This window comes from Pseudophryne corroboree, chromosome 7 (genome assembly GCF_028390025.1).
Source record: "Pseudophryne corroboree isolate aPseCor3 chromosome 7, aPseCor3.hap2, whole genome shotgun sequence".
NCBI lineage: Eukaryota > Metazoa > Chordata > Amphibia > Anura > Myobatrachidae > Pseudophryne > Pseudophryne corroboree.
Window position 1 is genome coordinate 244,073,381 of NC_086450.1, and position 13,052 is coordinate 244,086,432.

Here is a 13,052-nt window from a genome sequence, read left to right on the forward strand (position 1 = left end):
TTGTGGCAGCGGTCCGGCCAACGCAGCCGTGGCCGGACCGTGAGGTGGGCTGGCCGCAGTGGCTGTGTGATGTCACACGCAGCCACTGTGACCCGGGCAGCGATGAGTATCTCCCGGCCAGTCGCAGGAGCTGCGCTCGATGGGAGTTACTTTTCAAGTACAAAAGCATCTACGCTGTGCGATGCTTTTGTACTTGTGCGGGGGAGGATGGGGGCTGCCTGACATGCTGGCGGATTAGCCCTGTGCTGGGCGTCCCCCCACATGTCAGTGTAAATGATCGTAGCTGTGCTAAATTTAGCACAACTACGATCAGGTCGGAATGACCCCCGATCAGGTCGGAATGACCCCCTAGTCGCGGCGCACGTGGAACAAAAGCTGCTGTGGCCACTGGTATAGATGTGTATGAAAGCGGCGCAGCGGAAGGCTTTCATAGCCCTCCTAGCGCCACATACTCTCTGAGCCCCGGAGCCTCCTCTGCGCGTGATGTCACAGAAGTGCCTCCCCGCCACAGCCGCGCACAGATCCTCAGAGGCCCTGACTCCACAACACAGCATCTGGCCGGCCAGCCTGGAAGCCCCTAGATGGCTAATGTAACGGATAGAGTGGGTAATATCGCGGAGGGTAATGTCTGGACGCTGACACTGACACTGCACAGCACTCTCACCTTTTACATTGATTCAGTGAGTCAGTCAGTTCTGCCAGCCAGTCACTATTGTTAGTGCCGGTGTCCCAACGCGCCGCATTACAGGGAAGTATACGCATTAAATAAACTACAGCTCCCAGCAACCCTTAGCGCCGAAGCATTCAGGCGCTAAGGGCTGCTGGGAGCTGTAGTTTATTGAGTGTATCTTCACTGTAATGCGGTGCATTGGGACACCGGCGCTAACAATAGGGATTGGCTGCTGCGCGAGTCTCCGGGAGAGCCACTGCCAAAGGGAGGACAGCAGCCTAGCTGCTTCCAGGAGGAGAAGCAGGAGAAGCATAATCCGCCAATCCCCCACTCCCAGTACCACCGGGCCTCATCCGCGGCACCCGCACACCCTTCTCCACCACCCACGATGGCTTCGGACCCCCTCCCCCACCCGCAGCACCCCTGCACCCGCCCCTCCCCCACCCACGGCACACCCGCACCCGCGGTGGCTCCAGACCCCCCCCCCCTGCAGCACCCCACCACCGCACCAGCCCCTCCCCCACCTGCACCACCCCCACAACCACCCCTCCCCCACCTGCAGCCGGGTAGCGACCTACTATGAGCGTGTGGAAAGTCTCATACCAATTTTTTGAGAGGGCAAAAGACACCTTAAGGATGATCTAAATGAGCTAATTATTCCTTAAACTGTATTTTCTTAATAGGTTCATCAAGTCAGGTGACTTTAAAGAACTTCTAAGGATGTTTGAAAAATGTTATTAGCTGATAAAGTGAGAGAATACTATTGGCTAATAGCACTTTTCAAACATCCTTAGAAGCATCTGGTACAGAGATTGAACGCTATATTTGACCAATATTTATTCAAAGTAAGAATACAGTTTAAGGAATAAGTAGCTCATTCAGATCATCCTTACGCTTCAAATCAACCTTGCCCTCTCAAAAAATTGGTGAGAGATTCTCCACATGTAATAGTAGGGCACTCCCTGAAAATAACTATATATATATATATATATATATATAGTAACACCCCCCCCCCCCCCCCCCTGCAAATCCCACGTATGCCTCTGCAATTAAACCAATTTGATTATTTTGACCACATTATACTGCAGGTCTCCTGTTGATTCACTGGCATGCACAGATTTGTGACAAGACAAATTTGGTCTACAGTATGTTGATAATGTGAGAATCACTACCTCATGGATGCACTCAGGCAAGTATACACATTTAAGCTAATAGGAGTGCCAGGTATTTGGATCTATATCCAGCTCCACCCTGGCCTTCAGCTCCTCACCAGCCATCTCCTCTGCTTTACAAAGCACACAGAACAATCGTGACTGCAGCTGTTACTGCAGAGAAGGAGTTAGAGATGTCTCTGTCTCAAAAAAAACATGGCTTGTCCTGGGGGGTTTCCGGGCACCCAGAAGCACCCCCTGCGGGCGCCACTGTTTTCAGAAAAAACGCCCTGGGTGACTAAACGCTCTCGGAATGTCGAAGAAGCATAATAACAAGATAATTACACACACACATACACATACATATATATATATACACTATATATTTATATCTACCTATACACAGACACACACTAGAAAAAAAGCTGCACAGCTGTAGATGGTAATGCGAATATAAATAATTAAAATAATAATCACCTTTATCAGAAGGTTAATTTTGGATTTCAAAATAGATCACTCTGGAATGTAGATCACATCTAGTTGTCTTCTCTGACATGTGTAATTGGTTACTATAACACCATATACAGTAAGACAGACAAATGTCCACTCACCTAATCTTCTGGCCAGGCCAAAGTCAATTAGTTTAATTTTGGTCCCGGTCTTATTGACACACATGATGTTCTCTGGTTTGAGGTCCAGGTGGACTATCCGCTGGTTGTGAATAAATTCCACGCCCTCCGATATCTGCTTCATATACTTGATGACTTCTCTTTCTGTCAGCTCAAAATCCTCGTCAATGATCCTCTCGAACAGCTCCCCTCCTGAAACCCTATGACATGGAACCCATCATCACCAGAGACATCTAGAAACTGCACAAATTGTCAGATAAGCAGGATGGCAGGTCCCACACTGACCCAGGCAGCAGCAGATGGCCATTCGTTGAGCTCCATAACTTTTATAAGGCAAACTTAAGCTTGAGAGCTGCCCCAGTTCTGGACATTTAAGAAAATAAATATAAATGAGATTAGTTTGTCGGACGTTAAATTACCCCAAAGACCTGTGAGCTACTACAGAGACAGAAGATAGTCAGAACTTACAGTGTTTCTGATGCCTGTAACTGCCCATAAATAAAACATCACTGTTGTGGGTTTCAAAACATTAGAATCTAAAATAGAGATTTTCTTACGAGACAGCATTGTTCTGAAGTCAGGATACGCTCAGACAATACAATATGCAGGTGAATGGTGATCACTATTCTCCTTTCACATCTAAATGCTGAATGCAATACTTCAACATGGAAATCACTATAGTGTAACAGGAAATCACTTTTAAATCACTGAATGTATCCCTCACTTTAAAACTATTCCACTTCCTGCTTCAGCAAATTGAATTGGTCTAACACCCATTTCACATTACCCTTATGCGGTCCTTTCCATGATAAAATGCCCAAATAACAGGGAGAAACTGTACAAGGATGCAATACGAAATGTGGTTCTTTCTGTCTACACACTGAATATTCTCCAGGACATCCAATCTCGAGTATTTAAACTACATATACTGCAGGATAATGAATCTCATCTGTTCTAAAGGCAAGGACACCTTTTATATCAGAACAAAGGATAGATTTACCACTGCAATAGTGTAAGTTTGGTCCTTTCATCATGTACAGTAGGGTAACAAAGTACATCATGGAGCATAACAAAGATCTCCAGCACAACAATACACGGATATTGTGCTAGTTCTATGATTATATTAATGGTCTTACTAAATATAAGCTACAGAAATTGTGATGTACAATGTTGGAAGAAAGACACACTGGGACTATTCAGGTCATTGCTACTGCAATTGCAAGGTAGGAATTGAAAGGTAGGTTGACTCCTAAAGGACATACCACCTAAATTAACACAAAAATCTTCCAACACCCTCTGTGAGATGTTACATTCATTTAATTACTAGTATTTTAGACCTAACATTTGCCCCCTTTCTAAGTGCCCCACCTCTCCCCTCTGTCCCTCTCCCCATACCGCTCTCTGCCTCTCACCATCTCTCTTCATATCCCATTCTCTCTTTACCACTTTCTATGTTCCTATCTTGCCACTTTCTCTCTTGCTCTTTCACCTTTTTTACTCTATCTCCCTTGTTATCTCTCTATCCACTTCTTTATTCTTTGTTGGCAGTGTGTGCAGAATGTGCATTGTGCAGGGAGAGGGCAGATGTTGCGGAAGGGTGGGCTATTTTATCCTCACCCCAGCCATCCACTCATCACTGAATCCACACCCCAGCCTTCCCCCCACCACAGCATTCCCACTATAGTCATTGAAAAAAATCCATTCCTCACAGAAATCAACATGTAAAGCACTCACCAATTCATGTGTCAGGACCTGAGGGGGGCAGAGCAGGTTCGGGACTTCTCCAGCTTCATGTCAGGTGTCAAAAACTATGGGAAGGTTGGGGTGCAGATCTAGGAGATGGTGGGAGCTGTTTCAGGACTTCTGCTCTAGTCACTGGGGGGGTATCTCACGATGGGTATCTCTTGTTTCTTATCAGCAAGAGACTGGGAGGGGGATGGGGGAGCAAGACGCAGATACAGCTGCTTTATATAATAGATTTCCATCCAGTATTTATTTATAAATAGCAACCAGGGCCTTGGGTCAGTTTAGAAGAGCGAACACTGTGTTGATGTGTACTGCCCCTCAGACTGTGTCCATTTTCCCTGGTTTTTTCCCCCCTTTTTAAACAACAGATATGCATTGTTTTCATATCGAAATTTGAGCAAGTAATACCCTGTCTAAAAGGGGTGTGGTTCATCAAATCCACAGCATCTAGGTCGACAATGTTTAGGTCGACCACTGTAGGTCGACAGTCACTAGGTCGACATGGATGGAAGATCGACAGGGTTTCTAGGTCGACATGTGCTAGGTCGACAGGTCTAAAGGTCGACATGAGGATTTATTTATTTTTGGTGTCGTTTTCTTCGTAGAGTGACCGGGATCCCAAATTAGTGCACCGCGTCCCCTCGCATGGCTCGCTTCGCTCGCCGTGCTTCGGGCATGGTGCCTTCGCTCCGCTACCGCTTCGCTCGGCACAGATTACCGTTCCAATCGTAGTCCACGTGGATCGTTAAGTATGAAAAAATTCAAAAAAAGTTTTTTTAAAAAAAATCTCATGTCGACCTTTAGACCTGTCGACCTAGCACGTGTCGACCTAGAAACCCTGTCGACCTTCCATCCATGTCGACCTAGTGACTGTCGACCTATAGTGGTCGACCTAAACATTGTCGACATAGATACTGTCGATCTTCAGACTGGATCCCGTCTAAAAGACCTGAAATATTTGAAGAACATTGTGGGATATTTATTAGAATGGCACACATAGAGGTTTTGTAACCTATAGAAGCAAGTCATTTACTTACCTGTGCTATACAAATTACAATCCGATTGGCTGCTCTGGGTTAGACTAAAAGTTTTTCTTATATACCCGTTTATATACATCAAACCCCACCTTTGTAATAGCATAAAGATTGGCACACATAAGGACACGTTTATTATAACTTTGCTCCAGAAATGTTACTGCTCACTTACAGTTCTAGAACCATCACCATGTCACTCTTCGACTCGAAAGCGTCCACACATTGGACAAGTTTGGGATGATGCAGACAGTTCATGATGTCGATTTCCTGCCTTATGCTCTCCTTGTCCTTGGCAGAATAAGCTTTGAGGAATTTTCCTGCCCATTTTTTCTTATTCTTCTTATCAATAAGCCGAAACACTTGTCCGAATTTCCCCCTAAAAAAGTAAGACTGTTTCATAATGCTCGGAACACAATCTTACATATAACAAGTTCCCATGAAGATTCCAGAGTTCATGGAACTAGAGGCAGAGACAAGTACTGGGGTGGATATAGAACTGCAGCCCCCAGATCTCAGCAGAGCATTATTGGAGTATTACATGTACAGTACATGTTGCATGATAAGGTGATGCACTAAATTATACAGTATGCATTAAATCAAGAGCTGTCAACATTCTAATGTATGCAAATGAGATTTCATTCGCATAAAAAAATAAACTAAAATATTAAATGCTGGAACAGCTCAATCTTGTCACTAAACATTGCTGAATGTGAGTGATTTTCAGACAACTATGGCAACATATACAGTAGTACTACTGTATAATTGGCAATATATACTTAGGCAGCCTATACTTTTCCAATTACTGTGGAATTACAAGTATCAGCAGGCTCAGTGAGCAAAGTTGGATAGTAACAGTTTGTCCAGCTCTGCTAAGGGAGAATTACATTTTCTATAAAATGTATTTATTATATGATTTAAATAAATTCAATCTGACCATCTGCCACCATTTGCTGTTGGCAGATGTTATACAGTAGCCGAGTTTGAGGGAGATCACACTGGCTAATTTCACACAAAAAATTCCTGCAACGATTACAAAAATTAACACCAGAAATAAAACGGTATGAAATGTTAATTTATCACATATATGAAGCAAATCATTTAATGTTTTACAACAGTGTAATTTATTTGGGTTTGTTCCAACTTAATTCTGCTAAGCGAGTTCTGAGCTGGCACAAGAAGCTGCCACAGTGTGTTATACAATGCCCTCACATATGGTAGAATTTAAATAAAGAATGTGCCACAGGAAAGGAAACAAGGGGTGGGAACTGATATAAAGACTTTGTTCCCGTAATCTGCTAGAAGCTATTATTAAACAGCTATTATTAAATGTTGATTTCTTAATAATAACTAGTCCTCTAATCCTTTTTTCTAATGAGAACAGCACTGGGGGCAACATGAGAACCAGGTGTGAATATTGAATCTTATTACCGTGACAGGATCGCAACATGTACAGAGATAGAGCATCCAGTGATGCCACACAAAGTGGTCTCCGTCTTCAAAAGTTTTACCATGTGAATCACTATCAGTGGGTGTATTGTAAAATAATACATAATACATACATGAAATGTCCTAAAGGGGACAGAAAGAGTGCTCACCAAGCCTCAGATTAGAACTTAAAGTGGTCCTGGAGAGGTGGTGGAACTAATTTGACCCACCACCTACCACCCACTCCCATTGGGCAGAGCCAGGACTAGGGTTTTTGACACCCCGCTGGTTGTAAAAAATGGGTGTGGTCTCACAAGGAAGGGTGTGGTCACACAATGGGTTCACTACGATCTGCCGGTGGCCGGCCTCCCGGCGACCAGCATACCGGCGCCGGGAGGCCGGCCGCCGGCTTACCGACAGTGTGGCGAGCGCAAATGAGCCCCTTGCAGGCTTGCTGCGCTCGCCACGCTACGGGCACGGTGGCGCGCTACGCGCGCCACACTATTTTATTCTCCCTCCAGGGGGGTCGTGGACCCCCACGAGGGAGAATAAGTGTCGGTATGCCGGCTGTCGGGCTCCCGGCGCCGGTATGCTGGTCGCCGGGAGCCCGACCGCCGGCATACTGAAGACCACCCCACACAATAGTACCCCAAATTCAAATTATGCTACACAGTAGAACAATCTTATTCACAACTCACCACTTGTAATGCCCCTGATTCATATTACACAACATAGTAGTGCCCCTTATTCACGTTATGACACACACAGTAGGGCCCCTTATTCATATGACATCACTCAGTAGTGTCCCTTATGTACAATGCCCACAGTAGTAGTGTTCCGTACACATAATTGCCACAATAGTATTACCCATTACACATAATGCCAATAGAAGTGCCACTTATACACATAATGCCCACAGAAGTGCCGCTTATATACATAATTCCCACAGAAGTGCCGCTTATACATATAATGCCCACAGTAATAGTGCCCCTTATACACATCTCTGCCTCAGTCACTCCAGCCGCTCACTGCCTGTGTCCCTCCAGCAGATTCCCTACTTCTCTGTGTCCCTCCAGCCCCCTTTCACCTTGACTTCAGCATGCAAAGAGCCTGCTCCTCTTTTGGCTCTTCTTCACTTCAGCAGTGGTGATGGCATGACATACACATGCTGGGCCAGAAAAATAAGTCACTGTGACCTGAGGAGGGGATGAATGCGTGAGTACCAGGAGGGTCAGGCTGCAGGCAGAGGACAATGGAGGCGCCAGGAGGACCTGAGGTAGGTGGAGGCAGCTGCAGCTCATCAAAAACACTAGCACCACCCACAACATCTATTGACAAGGGTGGTGGGACAGGCATTTCTGTTGGAATTACTATGGAGGGCCGTGGAGGATGTGGAACTAGTTCCACCTGCCATTAAAGGTGGAACCCTCACTTTAACCCCTGCCTCAGACATAATTCATGCTTTAATCGATATCAGTTATGAGAATATTCATGCAGGGCTGTCTTCGGAAATTGTGGGGCCCAGGACTGACAACATAGAACACCCCGCCCCAATCATCCAGATGTAACAAACAATGAAAATGTAGTTTAGTGGATTCTGGTGAAACATTCTCTGCACTGATGGCAGGGCTTTTCTACGCTAAGCTCCCACTTAGAGAGAGAGAGAGAGAGAGAGACATAGGGCATTGAGTGAAGGGAGACATGGGGTAGAGTTAGAGAGACCAGGGGCAGAGAAAGAGGGAGACATGGGGGAGAGAGAGTTCAGGGGCAGGAAGGGAGACATCAGAGAGAGAGAGGGAGAGAGAGAAAAATACCAGGGGCAGAGAGAGATTGAGAGAGACCAGGGCAGATAGAGAAATAGAGAGAGTGGTATGGGGAAGAGAGAGAGAGAGACCATGGGCAGAGAGAAAGGCAGACATGGGGGGGAGAAAGAGAACAGGGGCAGAGAGGGAGACATGAGACAGAGAGGTAGACATGAGAGAGAGAGAGAGGGAGAGAGAGAGAAATACTAGGGGCAGGGAGAGAGGGGCAGGGAGAGATTGAGAGAGACCAGGGCAGAGAGAGAATGAGAGAGAGGGGTATGGGGAAGAGAGAGAGAGAGAGACCATGGGCAGAGAGAAAAGCAGACACGGGGGAGAGAGAAAACGGGCAGAGAGGGAGACATGAGAGAGAGAGAGAGAGAGACCAAGGGCAGAGAGAGAAGGAGACATGGAGAAGAGAGAAAGACAGAGAGACCAGGGGCAGAAAGAGGGGAGACAAGAGAGAGACCAGGGGCAGAGATAGAGAGACATGGGGCAGGGTCGCCATCAAGGGGCAACTGCTGCTAGGACTACAGTCCCAGGCCTGTGCAGAGAGAGGGCCCGCCGCTAGAGCAACATGCTGATTGCCCCCCTGGCACTATCTCCCAGTTCCATGCATTGCCGCGCTGCAGGCAACCAGGGATTGCTCTTTTTTCCCCTGAACTGCCGGGTTTCCGTGGCTGGTCCCATCCCCTAGACCAGCCACCAATTAGTTCCCAGACCATTGCCTTATCTACCCTCGGCCTCCTCTATTGTATCACCGCACTGCTTCCCTTCCACAGCGAGTCCTGCTGCCTTGTATGCCGACTAGTGTGAGTAAAGACTGACACTTGAGGTGAGGGGCGTAGAGGGGAAGCATTGAGGCACATGTAACAGCACCACCAGTTAGAGACCGGAAGGGCCACTGCATCTGCATGAACACCACAGGAGCAGGTAAGCAGAACACAGTACACAAGGAACATGTCTCCCTCTTCCTGGTCCCTCTGTCTCTCCCCCATGCAGGACTGCCATCAGAAAATAGGATTTTGATAACCTACCGGTAAATCCTTTTCTCCTAGTCCGTAGAGGATGCTGGGGACGACATCAAGACCATGGGGTATAGACGGGATCCGCAGGAGACATGGGCACTCTAAAGACTTTTCATTGGGTGTAAACTGGCTCCTCCCTCTATGCCCCTCCTCCAGACCTCAGTTGTAGGAACTGTGCCCAGGGAGACTGACATTTCGAGGAAAGGAATTACTTAACTAGTGGTGAGATATCTACCAACTCACACCCTCAACCATGCCGCACACATGGCATTCCACATAACATACGCCAACAGGCATGAACTAATTGCAGCAACATGCTAAAAACAAGATAACACAACCTGTGTAACTGTAATAACTAAACTGCAGGTAAAGTACGCACTGGGACGGGCGCCCAGCATCCTCTACGGACTAGGAGAAAAGGATTTACCGGTAGGTTATCAAAATCCTATTTTCTCATACGTCCTAGAGGATGCTGGGGACGACATCAAGACCATGGGGTCTATACCAAAGCTCCAGTACGGGCGGGAGAGTGCGGATGACCCTGCAGCACTGATTGACCAAACTTTAGGTCCTCACCGGCCAAGGTGTCAAACTTGTAGAACTTAGCAAATGTGTTTGAACCTGACCAAGTAGCTGCTCTGCAAAGTTGTAATGCCGAGACCCCCGGGCAGCCGCCCAGGATGAGCCCACCTTCCTAGTGGAGTGGGCCTTTACCGACGTTGGTAACGGCAATCCAGCCGTAGTATGAGCTTGCTGAATCGTATTTCTAATCCAACGTGCAATAGTCTGCTTGGAAGCAGGACAGCCAATCTTGTTGTGATCATACAGGACAAATAGAGCCTCTGTTTTCCATATACGAGCTGTTCTAGCAACATAGATTTTCAAAGCTCTAACCACATCTAGAGACTTTGAATCAGTGAATGTGTCAGTAACTACTGGCACCACAATAGGTTGGTTTATGTGAAAAGCAGAAACCACCTTTGGAAGAAAATGTTGGCGAGTTCGCAACTCTGCCCTATCTTCATGGAAAATCAGGTAAGGGCTCTTGTGAGACAAGGCCCCCAATTCAGACACCCGCCTTGCGGATGCCAATGCCAAAAGCATCACCACTTTCCAAGTGAGAAACTTCAACTCTATCTTTTGTAGAGGCTCAAACCAATCCGATTGAAGGAACTGCAATACCACATTAAGGTCCCATGGTGCCACTGGAGGCACGAATGGAGGCTGGATGTGCAGAACCCCTTTCACGAAGGTCTGAACCTCTGGAAGGGAGGCCAATTGTTTCTGGAAGAACACTGACAAGACCAAAATCTGGAGCTTGATTGATCCCAATCGTAGGCCCGTCTCCACACCATCCTGCAAAAAATGGAGAAAACGCCCTAAGTGAAACTCTTCCGTAGGAGCTTTCTTGGATTCACACCAAGACACATATTTTCTCCAAATACGGTGGTAATGTTTTGACGTTACTCCCTTTTTGGCCTGAATAAGAGTGGGGATGACCTCCTTAGGAATACCCTTCCTGGCTAGGATACGGCGCTCCACAGCCATGCCATCAAACGTAGCCGCTGTAAGTCTTGGTACACACACGGCCCCTGCTGCAGCAGGTCCTCCCGAGGAGGAAGAGGCCGAGGATCTCCTATGAGTAACTGTTGAAGATCTGGGTACCAAGCCCTCCTTGGCCAGTCTGGGGCAATGAAGATTGCTCGAACCCTTGTCTTTCTTATGATCCTGAGTACTTTTGGGATCAGCGGAAGTGGAGGGAAAACATACACTGACGGAAACACCCACTGGGTCACCAGTGCATCCACTGCTACTGCTTGAGGGTCTCTCGACCTGGAACAGTATCTCTGAAGCTTCTTGTTGAGACAAGACGCCATCATGTCTATTTGAGGAATTCCCCAAAGCCTTGTCACCTCTGCGAAGACTTCTTGATGGAGGCCCCACTCTCCTGGATGGAGATCGTGTCTGCTGAGGAAGTCTGCTTCCCAGCTGTCTACTCCCGGAATGAATATTGCCGACAGAGCTTGTAGATGTTTTTCTGACCAGCGGAGGATTTTTGTCGCCTCTGCCATTGCCGCTCTGCTTTTTGTTCCGCCCTGCCTGTTTATGTATGCGACTGCTGTTACATTGTCCGCCTGGATCTGCACGGGACGGTCTTGAAGAAGATGTACCGCTTGTTGAAGGCTGTTGTACATGGCTCTTAGCTCCAGAACGTTTATGTGAAGGCAGGCTTCCTGATGTGACCAACGTCCCTGGAAGTTTTCTCCCTGAGAGACTGCTCCCCAGCCTCGGAGACTTGCATCCGTGGTTACTAGGACCCAGTCCTGAATCCCGAACCTGCATCCCACTAGCAGGTGAGAGCTGTGCAACCACCACAGGAGCGAAATCCTGGTTTTTGACGACAGGATTATCTTTCTGTGCATGTGTAGGTGTGACCCCGACCACTTGTCCAACAGGTCCCACTGGAATACTCTGTCATGGAACCTGCCAAACTGTATGGCCTCGTAGGCCGCCACCATCTTCCCCAACAACCGAATGCACTGATGGATCGACACACTAGATGGTTTCAATATCTGTTTTACCATTTTCTGGATTTCCAGAGCCTTTTCCAGCGGAAGAAATACTCTCTGAACTTCTGTGTCCAGAATCATCCCAAGGAAAGACAACCTTGTTGTCGGTTCCAACTGTGACTTTGGGTAATTTATGATCCACCCATGCTGTTGGAGTATTGACAGGGAGAGGGATATGTTTTGTAATAACTGCTCACTGGATCTCGCCTTTATCAGGAGGTCGTCCAGATAAGGGATTATATTGACTCCTTTCTGACGAAGGAGGACCATCATCTCCGCCATCACCTTGGTGAATACCCTCGGCGCCGTGGAGAGACCGAAAGGTAACGTCTGGAATTGGTAATGGCAATCCTGAATCGCGAATCTCAGATAAGCCTGGTGAGGATAAATGGGAACATGCAGATAAGCATCCTTTATGTCCACTGACACTAAGTAGTCCCCCTCCTCCAGACTGGCAATCACCGCCCGAAGTGATTCCATCTTGAACTTGAACCTTTTCAGGAAGAAATTCAGATCTTTTAGATTTAGGATCGGTCTGATCGAGCCGTCCGGTTTCGGAACAACAGAGAGGCTTGAATAAAACCCCCGCCCTTGTTGTGACAACGGTACCAGGACTATGACCTGGTCTTGACATAATTTTTGGATTGCCGCTGTTACTGCTTCTCTCTCTGGTGGAGAAGCTGGCAAGGTCGATTTGAAAAATCGGCATGGGGGAACATCTTGAAACTCTAGTTTGTATCCCTGGGATACTATTTGCAACACCCAGGGATCCAGGCCAGACAGAATTCAATCCTGGCTGAAGAGTTTGAGACGTGCCACACCCGAGCGGCCTCCCGCAAGGGAGCTCCAGCGTCATGCTGGGGATTTGGCAGAATTAGGGGTAGACTTCTGCTCTTGGGAACCTGGAGCTGGTGTGGGCTTCTTTCCCCTTCCCCTACCTGCAAAGAAGGGGGAACCTCTCGCCTTTTTGTATTTATTGGGCCGAAAGGACTGCATTTGC

General features: G+C 47.3%; 1 protein-coding gene across 5 annotated transcripts in view; it reads right to left on the reverse strand.

Annotated features, from left to right (window-relative positions):
- Window positions 1-13,052, reverse strand: part of MYLK (myosin light chain kinase) — a 1,073,187-nt gene that overhangs the window by 93,781 nt on the left and 966,354 nt on the right. For all 5 annotated transcript variants that reach the window (XM_063934067.1, XM_063934064.1, XM_063934063.1 and 2 more), the window contains 2 exons: window positions 5,403-5,606; window positions 2,433-2,650 (listed from right to left, as the gene is read on the reverse strand). In XM_063934067.1, coding sequence (XP_063790137.1) covers window positions 2,433-2,650; window positions 5,403-5,606 — 422 coding nt within the window. The remainder of the gene's footprint in view (window positions 1-2,432; window positions 2,651-5,402; window positions 5,607-13,052) is intronic.